This window comes from Ammospiza caudacuta, chromosome 1 (genome assembly GCF_027887145.1).
Source record: "Ammospiza caudacuta isolate bAmmCau1 chromosome 1, bAmmCau1.pri, whole genome shotgun sequence".
In the NCBI taxonomy this organism is placed as follows: domain Eukaryota; kingdom Metazoa; phylum Chordata; class Aves; order Passeriformes; family Passerellidae; genus Ammospiza; species Ammospiza caudacuta.
In genome coordinates this window covers 97325117-97345364 of record NC_080593.1, presented here as the reverse complement: position 1 = coordinate 97345364, position 20248 = coordinate 97325117, and the positions used below count along the sequence as shown (strand labels likewise).

Here is a 20248-nt window from a genome sequence, read left to right as displayed (position 1 = left end):
AGCAATCAGTGACTTTCAATTTGGGATCATATTCTGCATTCTCTATTCCATTTAAGGAGATTTGTTGAGAGCTCTTCATCATCCACCTAAGGGACTGCAGAGTCAGGTATCAGAAACTCTATCCTGACAACATTTTAGGTAATCTTAAGAATGCTCATCATAGCTTGAAAATCTTACACATTCATGACTCCAATGTTATGCTATTAACCTGTCTAGAACTTTATTATTATGTTTTAATGTCACAAACTAGATATGAAGATCGATTCTCCTACTACTGACTGCCAGCTACACTGACATACAGCAGCATAGCTGCTGTGCTTCCCATAGCCACAAAGTGATTGCTTCAAAAATGGCTCATGCCATTATCATAACACATTTATCCTTTAAAATCTTTCTTCTCTGCTGCCTTGTTTGATACCAAGAAGAAGGTTACAAGGGCTGGCCCATAGTTAAATCCTTAACAAGTCTTCTCTGTATCCAAGACTCATGTAATGTCAAAAAAGGCCACGAGGCCCCCTTAGAGTTCAGTCATTTGACATCATTTTTGGTGTTAAAAAGGAACCCTAGACCCAACTATAGGTTCAGTCTAGGAGGCTCTGAAGTAAAGGGAAAGATTGTGTATAAATAAAAATCAGGCCTACTGAGTTACACATGAGAGCTATTGGCTATGCGAATGAATGACCTGATAAAATTTCCACAACCCTAATCTCCGTGTCTCTCTCTGAATCTCACACTGCCAACCAGTTTTATGACCAGAATATTGCTATAGCTCACACTATTCTGCTTTTATTTGTTTTTTGACAAAGTCAAGATGAGGCTTTTCCTAGTGAAGCTCAGATCTTGCTATAGGATCAGAGAGAATCACATCAGTTCAAGGAGAGCTCAAGTTTCCACTTTTCCCTGAAGGCCCTGTGAGTAGAGGCTACTTCACTTTAAGAATGGAGCATTGAATATTCATTAGCAGCACTTCTCCACTGGGGATAAAACAAGGCTGGGGATTGAGTTTGAGGCCTGGACCACTGCCCGTTCACATCCTTAAATGTAAAGTCATGTTCTGGCATCATTTTGGCCATGACACTAGGAACAGTTCAGCAACTCCAGGGTGCAGCACAAGCATCCATGACCTTTTCATCAGGATCTTTTAAAAGCACTTCTGTTTTTCTTCTTGTGCTTCATATTTAGTTAATGGTTAAATGTTTTGTTTACAATAATCTACGTAAGACACAAATTTAATCAAAACTTCCTCGATATGACCATAAGTGATGAAAACACATAATTCAAATTCTCAACTTTAAGTTCCTTTAAGTAAAAATGATATAATTTCACATTTATGCTCTGGCTTTAATGAGGGGTTTCTTTACCCGACACAAGGTAGAAGAAGCAGCTATTGTTTAAACACACATCTTGTGCCACACCTTTTGCAACAAAGTGTGTGTAAATGAGGTCACAGAAACAAACTGGGGACAAGTGCAGAATAGTCACTAATAATAGTGTATGTGTTCCTATAGAAAAATAAAACAAAACAAAAAAAATCCAGAATTTGCAAATCTTCCAGACTGTATTCGCATCTGGCCATCTAATCAAAAAGGAGGGATGGAGTGGTTATTTCTGGTATCCTAATTAACAGGTAAAGTCCATTCACATCTTCAGACCTTCTTCTGTGGCTATGATGTCAGGCAAAGTTGTTGCCCTCTCCAAATGAAATATATTGAATAATGTCTCATAAAATGACTTGATTTCAAATGCCACAACTTCCATATTTAATTTCCAATTACCTTTTTTCAAAAAATGTTTAGAACCATGGAAAGGCCTACTTAATGCTTGCATGTCTTGTCATATTTTTCATCTAATTATCTTATACAAGTGCTGTCTTAAGATTTTAAATCCAATGGAAAAAAATAAAGGAGTCATTGGGTTCCAGCGTGCAGTAGAACAGTTGCAGCAAAACTGCACAATTAAGGTTTTAATTCTGATCAACCTCTAAGTCTGTGTAGTGACAGCTGAAGTTAAGTGCAAAAATCTGTTTCAATTTGCCACACTGCATGGAAATGAGAAATAGCTCAACACCTACTGCCATCTCTATGAGCTGTTACCCTATTAATAGTTTCAATAATCCTCATTCCTTCTGGTTATCCTGCTATTATTGATAAGGAAACCATATTTTTCTTCATTTGAAAATAGGGTTCTTTCATTGTTTTGGTGAAATTTTTCTCAACACAAAAATAACTATGAAATACAAAAAGACTTTGAGCAGAGGTTTTTCACTTGGTGATAACATTACAATTTTCTAACACTTGTGAAATATCATGAAAGAGTTTAATGGTCTTTTGTGAGAACATGAGATTTTCAAGATTGATAACTCTGTATGTTCACAAACTTGTAAAGTGGAAGATATATTTTATATCTCCATATATCAATTCTAGTTCATACCTGTATTTATAAACAAGCAATTATTAAAAGAAGAGTGGTTACAATTTTACAGGTTTTCCTCTTATAGGATTGTTAAACCCATTCTCAAGTTATCGTGTGTATAGTATTAGTATCCCACTCCCCAAATATTTTAATACAAATAAAAGCCTTTTCTCCTACAAAATCTCCTGTGCAAATTTTCTTTTATGGCACACATGCCAAATGTTCTGCAGTCTGGCAAAGGTTATTGCTGTCACTGCTGTGATTGTTCTGGGCAGCTGTGAATTTTGTCAGGTTAGAATCATGAATATGCAAAATAAGGGTGAAATTTGGCCAATTTTTCTCAGCTCATTTTCTATGTTTTCTATACACCAACTAAGATAGAAACAAAAAAAAAAAAAAAAGAAAAAAAAAAAGAAAACACCAAACAAAAAGAAAAAATTCTCACTGCATTTTGAAAAGCAGATGGGATTCATCAGAAGCTCCTTGGGGAGTTGTATCAGCCCTCCTCCAAGCCTCACTTATGACACTTCTCTGTAGCATGACAATTTTTGTACAGAGGCCATAATTTCTAGATGACTTAAAGGATTTCCTTTAAAAAGGCATTCAACCTGGACTTTAAAATTCCAGTGATAATGAACTCTTAGAACAACTCTTAGTCGTTCTAAGAGTTCATTATCACTACTACTAAATCAGAATAAAAAAAAAAAAAGGAAAAAAAGCAGAATAACCTAAGAAACTTCCAACTGTTAGACTTGCTTATGTCTTTGCTAGGATAAAAGCCTCTGCAGTCAGGAATCTCCTTTTCTTTCAGAAATTTACAGTCTATGATCATGGCAACTTTTGCCAGCTCCTTTATGCCACCAAAATAATTCTGACATGACAAAAGGAGGTTTTTCCTCCACATTGAGCTACAATGGGGAGGAAAAAAATTGAGATGAAATTCAACTGTTTGCAACACACTACAAAGCTGGAGTGCTCAATAAAGACCATTAAAATCACTAGGAACTGTGTTTGAATTCGCCCCAAGACTATGTTTGATAGCGAATAAATGAAGGAATGAATGCAAGCAGCTAGGAAAGAATGTAGTGATTAATTTATGCATTCATGCTCACATCATACAGCTTTCAGTATGTTGTATACAGTCCTGGCTGAACTCCCTGAGGCATACAGCAGGGAGATAGTGATGAGGGTGATGATATTATAGACAATATCAACAGTCCCTCTAGTTTGGTACTTGGCATTCAACAAGATTCAGAAGCTGTTCAAGCATATGGAAGTTTCAATTCTAAATATAGAAATGAAATGCATAAAGAGATGTTTCTGTCTTACTCTAAAATATTTATTTCCTCCATTAGTCAGGGTTATCCACAATTTCTGTAGATTATCTGATTTCAAATACATTGCTATAAGTATTTTATAAATCCTTTAATATCAGTGTCTTATGACAATGAGTTTCACAGAATATAAAAGATGTGGGGAAAATTTGATACTTGCTAGACTTCTTTATCATTTTCTGTGATTCTGCATGTTGCAAAAGGAATAAATATGGACAAATGATTTATTCTAATTACAAAAAAATTTTTGTTGACCTTCAGTAGTTCTTTTGCTTTTTTTTTTGAAATTTGACACATTTTAAAGTATTATTATTCGGACATCTTCCTATATCTCTGCTTATTTTGTTGACATTTTCCAGACAGACATGGCTATTTCTGATTTTTATAGAAGACAGAAATAGACATGGGGAGATCAGAGCTGAAAATGTTGTGCAATGCCTATGGTTCATTGTGGGTTTTTAAATGACCAGCTGCAATCTAAGCTGTTATTAGGCTGGATGGGAAGAAGAAAATACCCATGCCATAGAAAAATTGTGTTCAACTGGATTTTACAAGATTGAACTTTCTGATAAATTATAACAAGATGTCTGTTGAGTTTACTCTTTTCCTTATACATTGCTCTAAACTTGTCCATGTGGAATTTCATCTTTGTCATAGAAGTTTGTTGATTAAATCTTTCCTTCTTAAATTGTTCTTTGGCATTTTTAGATATTTTAGATCACATTATTTCAACAGTGTATTTTTGCAATTTTTCAGCATATTATATTTTTGTAAGTAATTAATTACTATTATAAAGATAAAAGTCTTTACTATATTAGGCTTTCAAGCACTTTCTTACTGTGAGGAAGAACGTCATGAGATGGGACTAATAGTGGGACTAAATTTAGTGGGACTAAATTTTACAAAATTGTGGGTTATTTCCAACACCATTTCACTTTAATGACAAAACATCCTGTGTTTCATATCTTTGAAGATATAACAGCCTTGGTTCTTCCTAGTCTCACAGGAGTGTTAGATAATTTGGTCAATAGATGCAAAAAGACCCAGATCTAGCAACATAAGTGTAATTGGAAAAAAAATAATGCTAAGTTGTACTTTTCGAACCTATGCATTTATCTTCTTCAAAAAAATTATTATTTTAAACCAATTACTAAACTATTCTGGAATTTAAATATTTACCATATATCTGTTTAAATTCCAGACATATACAGACTAGCTTAAATTTTACTTTAAGAGTGTATTTGGCTACATTATTTATAATCACCTCTTCTGACTTTAGTCAAATTATCTAGCACCAAAGTGAAATTCAGTCATTTTGTTGTGACTTTTGACTTTCTAAAAGTACAGAGTGTGTGTGGGTCCAGAAGAGTTCATTCAATTTAAATCAGCTATATATCTTTGGAAATATATCTTGGTGCCACCTGCATCTTTTGTAAAATAATGATTTCTGTAGTTCCTCACTCCATCATTAATTCATTAATAATTCTCTAAATGAAGCATGGATAGAAGACTATCACTGTTTTATTCTACATGTATTCACAACTCACGAAAGAAGTTTTTTGATTCCAGGGATTTGCTATACAGTACATGATTCACCTTTTCTGAGCTCTGAGAGGATCTAACCTCTATTACTTTCCACAGATTCATTATCACAAAAATCTCTCCAACATGCATTGTTGGAGACTAAGACTGATGAAAAGAAACACCATAGTTTGTTTGTAATGCACCTTTAGCCTTTCCTACATCACTTCCATGCTTGCAATTGTATACTCTTTAAAAACTAAGTTTTAGAGATGCTTTGTCTCCTCTAGTTTTATTTTGTAGGTTGGGTTTATTTCATTTTCATTTCTTATGAACAACTGGATGGAAAATAATTTTAACACTCACTACATGGATATTTTTCTTATGACTTCTTTTACTGTACTAAGCTTGTCATCCCTGGTTCAGTTACAATAAGTTTAAAATATCTGCATGAAAGTCAAAAGCATTTTTGTTTCCCATGTCCACTTTTACTACTCATTTTAAAATATCTTTTCTTCTGTCACATTGCATTTAAGGTTCTATTCATTTTCTAAACATCCTGGAATAAATTCCTGAAGTACTGAGTCTTACATCCATAACACCTTAACTAATTTATTAGCTATATCAAAACAGAAATCAAGAGGTTTCTCTAAATCTTTTTCTGTCTGGAAAATATTTGTTATCATGACTTTACCTACTCTTCACATATAATAAAACATATTCTTTTTAATACAGTTGATGGTAAAATATAAATATTTTTCTTTTGGTCACCTTCTATAATGTAGACACACTCTCTGTCTGGAGGATATTTGTTGGGGTAATTTGGAGAAGTGAAGATGCCTCCTTCTGCATATTTTGTCCAAGTTCCACACTGCACTGGTCTCTGTCCTTCGGAAACACTTTGCTTTTCTGTGAAATGATGACATTAAGCATTATATAATTAGCCCAAAAATTATCATTTACACATGACACTTAGAACTCTCTAACAGGATAAATACAACAGCCCCTTTTCTGTCAGTCACCTCAACCTTTTATCTCTTGAGACTGAGTATGATAATTGATCTAGGGGAAAAGAAGGCTGTTTTTTAGGGGTACAAACATATAATTCTTACTCAAAATATGGTTTTCAAAGCAGAGGAGAGGTTTGAGTGTCCAGGGGAAAATAAATTTGCACTGCTTTTAAAATAATAACCGTCTAAGGAAAGCACGTGCTTGAGAATTGGAAGGCATGAATTTCCCGCTCATACCTCTCAAAAAGCTCAAGCATGTGCTCTATCAGCAATCTTCATGCCATAATACAGGAATACATCAGCCACAAAATTGAGGAAATAACCCAGAGAATTGTGATCATATATAGAAGTTGTTTTAAATCTGCAGCATATTTAGTCTATATTCAGTGGACAGAGGTAGACAGGGGGATTCCTGGAATCTGGTTCGTAGATTATTTTTATCTCACTGTTTGCTGTAAAATTAATAAATAGCTCTGAGACCAGAATTCACAGTCCAGAACTCTCCTCCGTCTCAGTGAATCCTCAGAGAGCAAGAGTCTTGTCTGCTTTCTTCCTAGCCCTGAATCTCTTGCATTTCTTTCTGGTTTGGGCCAGCTCAAGCTGAAGAAGATCAGGGATCCCTTCCTAAGCATCTTGCTTTGACAAGTAGGCTAAAATGAGATGGATTCTTCAGAAGGAAATATATCTGGGCTGCTATTAAAGGCAAGGACAGTAGGTTCTAGACAGATGTTGCTCTGAATGAGGTTTTCAACAATCAGAGAGCTGTCCCATATAACTTAAGTCCCCAGTGTGTAGAGTAAAGGTGTTTGAGGCTCCCTCTTAGGATCAATGGATGAAAACAAGCACTTTCCAAGGATGATAACAACCATCTGAGATCTGACTTATACTATGTTTTTCCTTATATACTATGTATTTTCTTTACATTTCTTTTTCACCCTGGTCCATATCCAGGCAGAGTCTGACATGGAGCCTAATTTCCTGCAATAAATTCCAGCCTGCAGGGACTGTGCACTCAGACACAGGTTCAGACACACACTGTGCTTAGCAGCATTCCCTGCTAGGCTCTCCTCACATTGAGCATCCAAGCCTCTAAAGAATCTCTTTCACTACTCCCCCTGCACAAGTGCACTAATGATACCAAATTTCAGGTTTTTAATTAATTATACTTCAGCAAGAAAAAAAGGTTTTAAGTGTAGGTAGCTGAGTGCCCAAACTGGACTTCCCAATTTGAAAGTAGGAGTATTTTATAGTCTTTAGTTAGAGTCAGGCTGAGCCTGATGAGCACTCCTGGATTTTTTGTGTGTATACAGTCATGTGAATACTCCAAACAAATGGACAAAGGGTAGACACTGGAAGTCAATGAGCTGCTAAAAATTTCAAAAACTAAACTAAAAACTCAAATCCATATTTTGGTCTCTAATAAATTTTCTAACAAAAATGTTTGATATTTACATACCTGTTCCTTTTTTGGTTGCCCCAGACAAATGTAGGATGATTAGACTTGCTACAACTGAAAGAGAAATATTCATTAAATATCACAGAGTCATAGTTTCTGCAGTCAAATGACTTGTACCCATATATCTCACAAGTATACAAATGAAATAGCATTGCTGTAAAGAAAAATTTCATTTTACTTGCATCTTTTAATTGCACATATTGTATAAGCAAGTTTCTTCATGGCCTGTTCTTTTAAGTACTTATCTTTGCAAATGTAGACAAATAAAGAGGAAATCTTTTGAATTTAAAAGAAAACCCACAGGCACTGATGTTCTCATCCTTTTTTTGAGAAAAAACATTTTTACCAAAACCTATTTATATAATAATAGTTCATGTCAGTAGTAGAAAAGTGACTGCTTTTAACAGAGGAGACAAAATTTCAGTGCCACTGTATGTACTAATGTCTCTCACTATGGCATAATAAAATTTGAAAATGAGTACTGGGAGTAGGAAAGAAGAGAGAGGTTGGGTTCTTCACATCCATCAAAGCATTTGCAAATCTCTAGTGAAGTAAATTATTGTGTGTGCTTAACAATCTCATTAATCTATTTTGACTTGTCGAGAGGGTGTTGCTTTTTTGCTGCAGTGAATCTGCAGCCCACTTTGCAAACAGGTATCTGCTGTCTCCAACTGTGATAGGACAACTGTGCCTCTTGGAAACAGACACAACCTTTCTGAAATGGACTTTGACCTGGAGATAATGACTGGGTTTCTGGGAATTTCCAAATGTAATAGCTTGACTAGAAAAGGCTAAGAGGCAAACACTTAGTAGAGTCATAATGAGACTAATTTGGCAGATCAAAGTCACTAGCTAGCTACCTGATGAAGAAATCACACACTGCTTTTCTTGCCATCATTCATATCTTCTTTGGCTCTCAGAGAAAGTGGAATAGCAAGTGCAGAAGAGAACAGATCCATCAGTTCTTGGAGTGCTTAGGGCTTTGCCCCGGCTAGTCTGGCATCAGGCCCAATCACAGTGCCCAGGCTGCACTGACCTTAAGGTGGAAATGAAGCTGCATGCTTATTCAGAGCATTTTGGATCAGTCAGCTACCATTCTGTTGATGACTATGACGAGGAACTGATCAATTAATAAAATTACATACTTTCTTCTTATTTTCCCTAAGAGACACTAAAAGCCACCATTGGCTAGTAGCTATGATCCTTTACAAGATAGTGCTTTCAACATTTTCACCTTTTTTATCACAATTTATGTGTAATTTTCACTCCAAAGGAAGCCATTCTCCATATTTCCAGCATTCTGATGGCATTGAGATCCTTATTTCTATGTCTTTGATCTTTCCCATGTGACAGAGGGTTTGAGGCATGGATGATGGCTGCCCTATTAAGCAGGGTAAGATTGAAATTCTGGGAAAATGAAGGCTTGGCAGCAAATTCACTATTTCTTGTTCAGGCTCACAGCCTCTAGAGATGGATGTTGGCAGCACTGATAGTTAAAACTCTTGTGTGTCATGGGCATTCAGTGAGAACACTACACCTTCTGCTTGGATCTGAATGCTACCTAGCCATTCATGCCTTTACTCTCCTCAGGGATGAATTCTGGAAATACAGGCTGCTGGGACTCTGCCTGCCAACTCTGTCAAAATCCAAAGGCAAGGCAGAAGTCACCCCTTTACTGAGTTGCTCATTTCCTTTAGCTACATTTCATTCAGTGATCATAATGCAGCTATACCTGTAATCTTCAGCAGCCTACACCTAATTTCTCAATAGTGTAAAATGGATTGGTGCTCAAATGTGGAATCAGCTGCTGGTGTTCTGTCTGCCCATAAATTTGTGGAAGCTAGAATAGAACACACGATAACTGAACAAACTCCATGTGAGAAGTGTTTCTTTTAGGCAATTAATAACAAAACCAATGCATATCTGATTCTTACACGTTCATTTCAAGCATCTTTATCTATTAGGCGTGCCCTCATTTTCTATACAGAAAAAAAGGGAAGTTCAGAGAAGTAAAGAGAGTTGGTCCAAGCCACAGATATGTTATTACCAAGATGACAAAAGCCCCACAGGTCTTTTCAGTTCCAGCTGTAACTGCTAGAAAAGAGGTTTCCAAACCACAGAGCTGTTTTCATAAAGCATAGAGCTTTACTTAAATGTCATTATATCAGTATTTGTTAGTAATAAGCAGTCAAAATAGTCTTGATAATAAAGTCTAATAGACAAGCAGAGACTTAAAAACTAAGTGTTTGAGAGTTTTGGTTTTATTCTAGACACATAATACCTAACATTTGTATAGATGAAGTGAAACACTTCTCCCATGTTAAAAAAAAAAAAAAAAAAAAAAAAAAAGAAAAAAGGCTCTTGCTTTAGTGTTATTAACAACAGCACCAAAATACGCAAGTTGCCAGAAAGTAATTAAAATTGTGGTCTTCTTGGGAAAAGCCAACACAAATACATATTATTCAAGTAGACAAGGCAGACCATTTTATTCTATGATCCCACTGCACAAATGCACCCCTGATACCCAATTTGAGGTTTGAATTTCTCATGCCTTTTTCTTTCTCAAGCCACAGAAAAATAACAGTGCTTTTCAGAGGGGGGGGGGGGAATAAAACAAGAGCCCAAAGGGACCAACCTTCACTTGCTGAAAACTGTTACTTGGGAGGTGTTGGCAGCATAGCAACATTATTGTCATTATCTCGGTTTGGGAATTATTTTAAAGAAGTTTCCACAAAATTTCTTGTTGCATTCTCACTGTCTGCCTCCTCCCCCTTTCCCTCCTAATCACGGGTGTAATTATAATCGCGCTTTCTAGTGCCACTCTGATTACGCATCTTTCCATCTTTTTTGGATCTGTGCATTCTTTTTTCATTACAAGCTGTACATTAAGTGATTTATCTCTTGGCCAGGCTTTTAGGAGGCTGTGATTTGGCACAGACGTGGCTTAGCCTGGCGAAGAGTTGTTGGAGAAGCAATACCTGGTCATAGCGCTATTGTACAGGTGTGGGCGCGCAGAGAAGTGCTGGGAGGAACGGGGGCCACTCAAGCCCCTCCAGAACAGCGGACCCTACGCAAAACGCAGGCGGGAGAGGGAGTCCCACCTCGCACCTTGAGGCCCCTAAGGTCTTGGAAGAGCGGGTGATATATTTCGGTGCCTCCTTGCTAATCCTGGTGGATTTCAGCCGAAAGCGCCGCCCCCGCCCCGCGGCTCTCCGGGATCCGTGCCCGGTGCGGCCACCCCCTCCCCCGCCGCGGCTCCGGCGCTGCCCCGCGCCCCCTCACCCTCGGCACCGCTTCGGGCCCCAGCGGGGGCAGCTCGCTCCCGCCGCTCTCTCCCGGCGTCGCCAAAGCCGCCGGAGCTGCCGTGGTGCCCAGGTGAAAGCTCCAGCCCCGGAGCGTGCCCCGCCGCCCGCCCCACGGCGCTGGCAGACACCGGCTCCCCTCCGGAGCTCCGCAGCGCTGTGCGGGAGAGGATGCGGTGTGGGTGTGGGGGAGTTGCCCCCTGGCCCAGGGAGCCTGGGCGTCCCGTTAGCCACGCCGGTGCGGAGGCAGCGGAGGGCAGGAGCCCGTGCGCGGCGGCGGAGCTCGGTCGGGGGTGGGAAGGGGGAGACTGATACTCACTGTGAAAGAAGCTGCGCCCATGGGTCATGTCTGTTCCTTACACAAGGGGCTTCGGTCTCCACTAATTCCATTTAGATACGGGAGGACTTCCAGTGGCGGGGAGAGGATGGAAGTAGGAAAAGAAGAAGAAGAAGAAAAAAAAAGGAAAAAAAAAAAAAAAGCCCCCACACACACAGCAGAGCCGAGCAGCCTTTCCTCTCCCGCGCTCTCCCTCGCCGCCTTCAAATGATCACCGCCGGCTCAATCCCATCACAGCCGAGCGATCACCAGCACCGCCACGAGCGGTGCATCGCGGCGGCGGCGGCGGCGGGTAAGGCGGCGGCGGCGGCGGCGGCCCGCGCATCCAGGTGCCGGCGGGCGGCGGCGGAGCGAGCCGAGCCCCTAGTCACCAGTTTCATACAGAACCAAAAGCAGATCGAAGCATTTCCTGCAGGACTCCGAGCCCAGCGACTTCCAGCCCTTCGGCTTCTTTTGATGCATTGAAGAAGGGATTAATGGGTCCGTCATCAGCTCCCTGTGCTTGCTCCTCTGAAGGGGTGGGGGCGGGCGGGAGGGAACCCAAAGAGGAGGGGTGGGGTAGAGAAAGATTTACCAAATAGGGGATTTAGTCATATTTGTGTGCAATGAGAACCTTATTAGAGAAGAATTCCTTTAAAATAGAAAAAATCCATTTTTGCAAAACCCTCTTCCTGCGCATAACACAGTATCAAGTGGTAGCAGCGGCAGGAGGCTGAAAACACATTGCACGGTCTGAAATCCCCTTGAGAATGGACGGAGCGAGAAAGAGATGGATGAGGACAGAGAGATGCCCCCTCACTTCTCCAGTCCAGGGCGAGAAGCAGAAGAAAACCGTGGAGACTCTTCCATTCATTCAGTGGAGGGGAAGGGGAAGGGAAAGAGGAGGGGAAGGACGGGAGGGCGGCAGCGGTGGGGAAGGAATGATTTCAAAACTGGGAAAGGAAGGGTAAGAGGAGAGGGATGGCTTCCCCTCTCCTAATCAGTTCATGGATCAGACAGAATGCTCATGAGTTCTTCCTTGACCTGCACCTGCCAAAGAGAAATTGAAAAGATTTTCCCCCTTGAGAGACGACTTCTTCCTCTACACACCCACACCCACGCACGCACAAAGACACGCACACACACGCACTAAAGGGAGCAATAAAAGTTTATCTGCTAATCCTCCGGCCGCAGATACAATGATTACCTCTCCCAATCAGCCCAGAGACGACTGCAAAATCTCTCCCTTTCTCTCCCGCCCTCGCCCCGCGTCTAGGACTTATCTTCCACCCGAGCTATAACCCATCCCAAACACCCATCCCTTGGACGAGATTGCGGAGGGCTAGTGGTCAGGGCGGGAAGGACGGGGGATGAATCTAGTAGAGAAAACATATTGATAATAAGAGTATTGAGAGGGCCTGAAATGGTCTCAATGGCTAACAAGAGGGGAGGAAGAAGGGATGGGCAGAAAGGGCTGTGTCCCCAGCCCTGCAGAGCCGCGACACCTCCGACTCCCGCAGCGCCGCGGCCCCGGCGCTCCCGGCCCGGGAGAGGGGAGGGCGCCAGGAAAGGACAGGGAGCGAAGCGCCCGGCTGGGGCGGCGGGGAGGGACGCGGAGAAAGGAAGATTTGTGTCACAGGAGTGCAGGGGGAACAGGATGGGATCCCCCGGCTCCTCTGCACCGCTGTTGCGGCGGCCGGGCTGCGGGAAAGCCTCCGACCCCCGCGGGATGGGAGCAGAGCCGGGATACCCGGGATTCCCGCAGCCCCTGCCCGGGCTCCCCGCGCCGCAGCAGCATCTCGGAGGCGGGGTCGGCGCCGCTCCTCCCTGCCCGCACCTGCTGCTCACGCCGTTTGCAACAAGAAAAGTGTGTCTGGAAGCGCGGCCGGGGCAGGGGAGAGGAGGGGGATGCTGGGAAGGAGGCTGGAAGTCAACTAAAAATGAAATTCAGCCCGGCATCCTGCTTGGCGCGGGTGCGGAGAGCGCGGGGGGGCGAGCGCAGGTCGGAGGGCAGCGCTGGCTGCGTGCCCGCGGGGCCGGACGGGTCTGTCCCGCATCCCGGACGGGTCTGTCCCGCATCCCGGGCGTGTCTGTCCCGCATCCCGGACGGGTCTGTCCCGCATCCCGGGCGTGTCTGTCCCGCATCCCGGGCGTGTCTGTCCCCCATCCCGGACGGGTCTGTCCCGCATCCCGGGCGTGTCTGTCCCGCATCCCGGGCGAGTCTGTCAGCATCCCGGACGGGTCTGTCCCGCATCCCGGACGGGTCTGTCCCGCATCCCGGGCGAGTCTGTCCCGCATCCCGGACGGGTCTGTCCCGCATCCCGAGCTCTGCTGGCGGGCTGGGGGCTGCGTTAGCCTAGGCGGGAGGCACATTGTCTTCAGGGCACCTTTTAATGAGGTGGGTACACTTGCTGCCTTTGGGACAGCACTGAGCAGCACAGCAGCTATTCTGGAAGCTGCATGATGAGGAAGCCTGGATATTTATTTATAATTTATTTATTTATTTGTTTGTTTTTCTCAGTAAAAAGCCATGTTTTAATAAAAAACCCTAGTGGTTTTTTTTTCAGCATGTGGATGGTCTGCCCCATACTCTGGAATGAAGACTGTATCTCTTATCAATGCTTAGGATTGCAGGCAGTCAGCAATAACAGCGTGCACATTAGGGTAAGGCAGAGGTGATCTTGGCTAGCAGGATTCACCCACTCAACCTGACTGAGCTCTTAAAAATCCTGCAGGGTGAGCAGGGCACAGGGTTTTGCTACAGGGCTGTGAGTAAGCTCCTTATAATAAGGAATATGGTAGATGTAAGACTTTGTGAAGGCATTCACGTGTTTTGTGTAATCCGTCTTGCCATTAGCAACATCAAGTTTGCAGCTGTTAATCTCAATAAACTGTCCTACTCTGCTTTCTAACCCTCTCAGCACTTTCTCTGACCTTCCTTATTCTCATCCACAATGAGTTACAGAACTTTATTTGTAGAGTAATTGAAAGACAGCTGATTTATCCATAGGATAAACTTCTATACGGATGTGCAGTCTATCTTAGAGTAACAGAAAAAGGGTTGTGTTGAAAATAGTCATACAAATGTTTATAGACAGTCAGATGTTTCTTCTGCAGGATGATGCAGACATCCATATGGCTAAGTTTCAAGTTATAGTTACTTAAAAAAAAGGTAATAGAACAAGTAGGCACAAAACAGCTGATTTTGCTGTTCTGGGAAATGTGCTGTGTCACATAATACAACAGTGAGCTTCACATTTTTCCTTTTCTGAAATAGGATGTTTCCAGTTTTAAAATTCCTAGATCTTTTATGGTCACTCATAATTCTAAGGACACCATTGCAATAGTATGGAGAAACAGAAAGTAATACATACCAAGTGTGTTTATGCCAAAATGTAATCAGTAACCATCATTATGGAGGGAGACATCCGCAAAATAAATGAGGCATGACCACAATGGCCACTGAGTGTTCTCATTAGCAATGAGACCTTAAGGAGATATCTCAGGATCTACACCATTGAATGCTAAAAGCTTATGCAAGTGTTTATAAGCAAGTACCCAGGGCTTGCAATTTAGAGACTGTTCAAAATTGCTCTCTGCCTCAGTAGATATCACTTCTGTAGAGAGTTTGAAATTTTGAACTTCATGCAACTACTGAAATGTTCACCACCATCTTTTTTGGCTGTATGTCTCATTTTGTCGCAAAATCTCTTTATGTGAGTTTTGGTAAATGCTCCTTCTAGTAAACTAGTAGCTCATGCTCTTAGGTGGGCACATCTTCCATTACCCTGGAATTCTATAGCTAAATTTTTATAAACTTAGTGTGTATTTCTACACCCCTAACTAGACAATTGCCAGAACCTTAAACTTCTACTAGGCAGCAAATTTAAAAAGGAAGAAAAGGACTGACATTTAATAAAACGTGAAATGTTTTGAAAAAATAGGAAAGCCTAACAACCATAAACAATTGTGTCAAATGACATCTTAGTAGTGTTAGGAAGTCTTTGGATTTACTTGGTAAAATTCCTACTGATTTTTAAATGAGTTTAAGGGTTTTTTAGATTTTACATTTTTCTTAGAGTAACAACATTGGCTTATTTTATTATATGGAATGACAACTACACTTTTAGATTAGAAATGTACTTTTATTAGTTCTATATTGGTTGTCAGCTGAATCTTGTTTTTAAAAATGAGCAAGAAAACCCAACACAACTATGTTCCTTGATTCAGTATATACAATGCTATTCTTTGTAGTTTTAAACTATCCATTACATTACAATCTCTTTATATGGAGCATTTTGTCGGCCTCTCTCTTTCACATTCACAGCTGAATTTTTCTATTGATTTTTAGAGCAATATGTTTGAACCCAGAATATTTTATTCAGCAAGACATGAAGCACTTCCTTCCTCTTGTCTAACATCTTTGGGCAAGCCTAAGACACTGATCAGCTTGAGCATGGTTGGTTTGGCAGAAAGGACATCACTCATTTATAGACCAGTTTAAGCACTGTGAAACAGTTCCAAATTGAGATTACAAGATGAAAAAAAGATAAATAAGCATGAAAATATCTAACAGTTTTGTTCAAAACAGTAGTGTACAATCTCCTGTTGAGATCTATGGGAAGTACTGGACAGTTTTCTTCAATAGATAGAAGAAAAAGCTTTTGCCTCTGAAATGTATTATGCTGGTGTTTCAATGTCAGGAAAAGAAAATAAAAATTCTGCTTTGCTGTATCCCTCTTCTGTGCTTAGCCTATATATTTGTATGTCAAAAGCAAAAGTCCTGGACAACTGGCTGTAAGGGGCCCTGTCCAGGGAGGGGTTTGGAAAAGACAATCTCCAAAAGTATCTTCCCACTTCAAACACTCTGTGATGCTTTGAGTCTGTAAACAGTGGGTGACAATGGATCATAAAGTGGGGGAACTGTTTCAGTGAGAAAAAGAAACTCCTTAATATTCAGCACAGACTTGGCTTGCTTTCAGTTTAGTGTGTAAGAAGATAATATATCTCGATTATTTTCTCCTTGAATCAGAGGAGATTTTTCAGTCTCTGTTAAAATGGTAAGTTACTCACAATTAAAAATTCTCCAGCATGGAGGAACCTTAGGTAAATTACTCCATACCTTTCTCAATTAAATTCTTTCTTGTGAAAACAAAACCTGTCCAGCATTTGTCCATCCTTTCTTGGCTGCTTTGAATAGTCTTGTCTTATCCCAACTCTGCCATTGACAACTGTTCTAACTATAGCCTATAAAAACTCAGTGATTTAATTCCTCTTTGTATAGATAAAACACTGAAAGGATTCAAAATTGCCACCAGTTTCTCCCACATTTTCAACCAAACATTCCTTGAACTGGAAGAAACAGCACAGTTATGAAATGGAGAAGGCACCGGCTTCCTTATTTATGGAAAGCAGTCTATGCTTCTGAGTGTGGGAAGGAAGACATACAAGAGTAGTATTTCTCTTCTTTATGCCTTCTTTAAAAACATTTTGGATTCTATGCTGTCATGTGTAATCACAGAGGCACTGTTTGCCACAATTACTTTGTGAATGATTTTTTTTTTTGCTAGAATGTAGAAAATCCAAACTACAGGCTCAGTATAACACATACACAGTGTGACATTTGGAAACACTGAAATGAATCATCAAGCTGATCAGCACATCTACATTCATGGTTTAGTTCAGATAAAAAGTGTGGTTCTAAAATGAATCTCCCAATTGCCCTCACTTACTGCATTTTGGATTGCAAATTGGAGCAGACTCTGAGTGTGTGAGCTGTTTTCCTTACAGATGAAACTGAGCTGAGAGATGTGTTCCTAGAGCAGTCTGTTTTCCAACTTCTAAAGGGCATGCAGCCCCACAGGAGCAGAGTAAAACTAGTGCTAAATAAATACAGGGACAGAGCAGGCATGGAGAGCTCAGTACCAACAATTTCACCTTCCAGACAGGCTCCTTTTGCCCTGAATTGCACATTAATATGGACTTATTCAGTATTGCTTTCAACAGTGCCAGTAGCTGAAACATGAAAAACTGAAATATATTCCATTCTTTTGTGATGAAACACTTACAGAGAGGCATAACATATACCTTCCTGTGTGATATCAGGATAATGGAACATTTTAGTCCCTTAAAATAACATCTTTCCTCTTATCCATTTCCTGGTCATTCACAGACTGTCTCTTGTGAGTGCAGAAGGACTTTGGGTCTGCACTCTTTCAACAAATGTGTTCCTGAATACAACATATTTAGAACATCTCTTCTGACACAGTTTTCTTGAAAATTAAAGTGCATTTCTGTTCTTTCAAACCAGTCTGGGGGATAACCGTTAAATATGAGAAGAAAGCAACTTAAACAAGGAATGAAGAAAAATCTGACCCTTTTCAACTACAATTTTTCATAATTAGTCTTGTATTTAGTAAGTGCAACTTGGATTACATGACACCACACAATTTCAATGGATAAAAGACTTCTCTTCTACAGGACACTTTGATTTCTTCTTCTCTTTTATTCTTTTTTTCCTGTTTGATTAGTGTCACTCTGAAATGGAGCGAATTAAAAAGTAATTATTTGGGGTCATACAGGAATTGGCAAGGTTGCTTACTGTACTCAGTTTTCTTTCTTTATTTAGAACAGTGGTCTCCAAAATGGAGAGAAATTGTGGACTAGTAGAGTGTATAATACAACCTGTTAGGTGCAGAAAGAACTTTTTTTTTACACCATTAATAAATGAAATAAAACAAAACAAAACAAAACTATTTTTTAAAAAAGTTTGTTAGCTCATCCTTAGCTCATCCTTCTTGATTTCTCTTTTTTGTATGTCGTTTATAAATACAATGAATTAGTGCAGTAGTGAGTGTATGTATTTTTTAAATAAATAAATAAACATATATTGGGCCACATACTTAAAATCTCTTACTAACAAGGGTTTGCTACCAAAAGAGTTTGAAAAACACTAAAGTTCTGCCAGCTATCCCCTCTGAAGCAAAGGGCATTGAATGCCAGCTATCCCCTCTGAAACAATGGAATCTGCTAGCTCAGATTCCACATTTAGGACAGAGATAAATTTGTCACTTAAATTAAAGCTTTCAAGAACCTTTAATTCTACCATTTCAAGAACAAGGGCAATTCAGAAGGTGGGGTTGTTTTGGTTTGTTTGGTTAGTTGTTTTGGTTTTTTTCATTCACATGTTGCTGATTTTGTTTATGAATTAAACACAGACATATTCCTATCTGAAAGAGCTCAAGAAATTCCATACCTGTTATTGGCAAAACCTGGAAGAAAGCTGTTGAACAGGAAGACTCAAAAAATTTTCACTTCTGCAAGTCATCTAGTAAGAATTTTGTGATTACTACTCTAAAATAACTAACATCAAATAAAACCCCCTGAAAATAAGAAAAAGAACAAGAAAAAATGATAAATAATCAGTTTTCAAAGAAACAACTGTAATAGCACATGAAACTCATGGCAAATCTTCCCAAGACTGTATTCTGAATCATCTATCACAGGTTAAGAATTTGAAGACAGCAATAGATGATAAATCATGGGAATTATGCATAATTTAAAATTAAAACCTGAAATGTCTAAAGTTAAAATTAGTTTAAAAATAGATAATTAGTTCCTTACAAAACTACTATGATTACTACATAATAAAAAAATTACCCAAAAATTACTAGTTTTAATTAGCTGATTCATCTACACTTACCTCTGAGCCATTCTATTCCAGCTTTTACTGCACTCTTTTTTCCTATATCTCTATTTAGGGTAAATAAACACAAATACTCAGTGGGGATCCCACTTGAAAACTGTATTTAGAAATAATGTGACATGTATATGGACTGTATGAATCTGTTCTTCATTGTAAGAATGAAGAAGAGTACTTAAGAGAAAGTATAATTCAGTTATATAGATGTTTGGATTTTTTCAGAAATGTTCTCTTTAGTACTGATAAAAGAAATTACCTCCTTGATAAGACAAAGCAGCACCATTCCTCCTACACAGTAGTGAGGAATCTTAGAAGGGTTAATTGGAAAGTTCAACTAATTCTAATTTCATTAATGTTCCAGTGGAATGCTGTAATTAAATGTATTTTTCGAGGGAATTGTTAATAGGGCTCAATTTACCATTTAAGACAAATAGTCTTTTTTACAGTAGGGAGGCAGGGTGAGTCATATTTATTATTTAAGTGGAATACTTATAATATTTTGCCATGGAAAGAAGTGGATGAATCTTGCTGTCTTGCCAAACATTTCATTCTTGCAAGAGAGTAGCAGAGGTGGTGGCAAATCATAGATTTTGGACTTAAATTAGCTATTGCAAGATACTATGAAATTACTAATTACTGTAGACCTGGTTCAAAAAAAGCATTTATTTATAGTCTCTTGTGGGAATGGAGTCTGAAAGCTGCATGCAAGTTTCTAACTTCCAAGTCAGCATCTTTGCTATATCCAGCACATGAGTTATACACATTGTGCAAGCAGCAAAGCTACAAGTAAATAAATGATGGACTCCAAACGAGACTGAGATGAAGGCAGAGTGGGAAGAGTTATTTGGGAGCACTGAATTAGAAGGAAAAGCCTGGCTTGATCGGCAGTTGTAAATCAACAAAATTTCACTGAAGTTGCTGGATACACATTTGTCAGTCCAAGTGAAGTCTTATTTTAAAAGACTGGACTAACACATAATCTAGACATTTATTGTATTTTCCTTTTCTTAATCTTGAGATGGGGGACAAAGGGGAAGGTTGGCAGAAGATGCAAAGAGTACACATATAAGGCAAGTAAGCACAGTTTTAATGGAGATACTTGGATATTAATGGATAACACTGAAGAATTTTCTCAGGTAAAATTGATTGATTACAAATACTAGCAGACCTAGGAATCTCTGTACATGGGGTTTTT

At 39.7% G+C, this 20248-nt stretch overlaps 1 protein-coding gene across 3 annotated transcripts in view; it reads right to left on the bottom strand.

Moving 5' to 3' along the window:
* NETO1 (neuropilin and tolloid like 1) overlaps positions 1–11480 on the bottom strand; it is a 62192-nt gene extending 50712 nt beyond the window's left edge. For all 3 annotated transcript variants that reach the window (XM_058811784.1, XM_058811791.1, XM_058811800.1), the window contains exons 1-3: positions 11355–11480; positions 7734–7787; positions 6039–6176 (exon numbers count right to left, since the gene is read on the bottom strand). In XM_058811784.1, coding sequence (XP_058667767.1) covers positions 6039–6176; positions 7734–7787; positions 11355–11382 — 220 coding nt within the window. In that variant the 5' untranslated portion in view covers positions 11383–11480. The remainder of the gene's footprint in view (positions 1–6038; positions 6177–7733; positions 7788–11354) is intronic.
* Positions 11481–20248: the final 8768 nt, after the last annotated feature.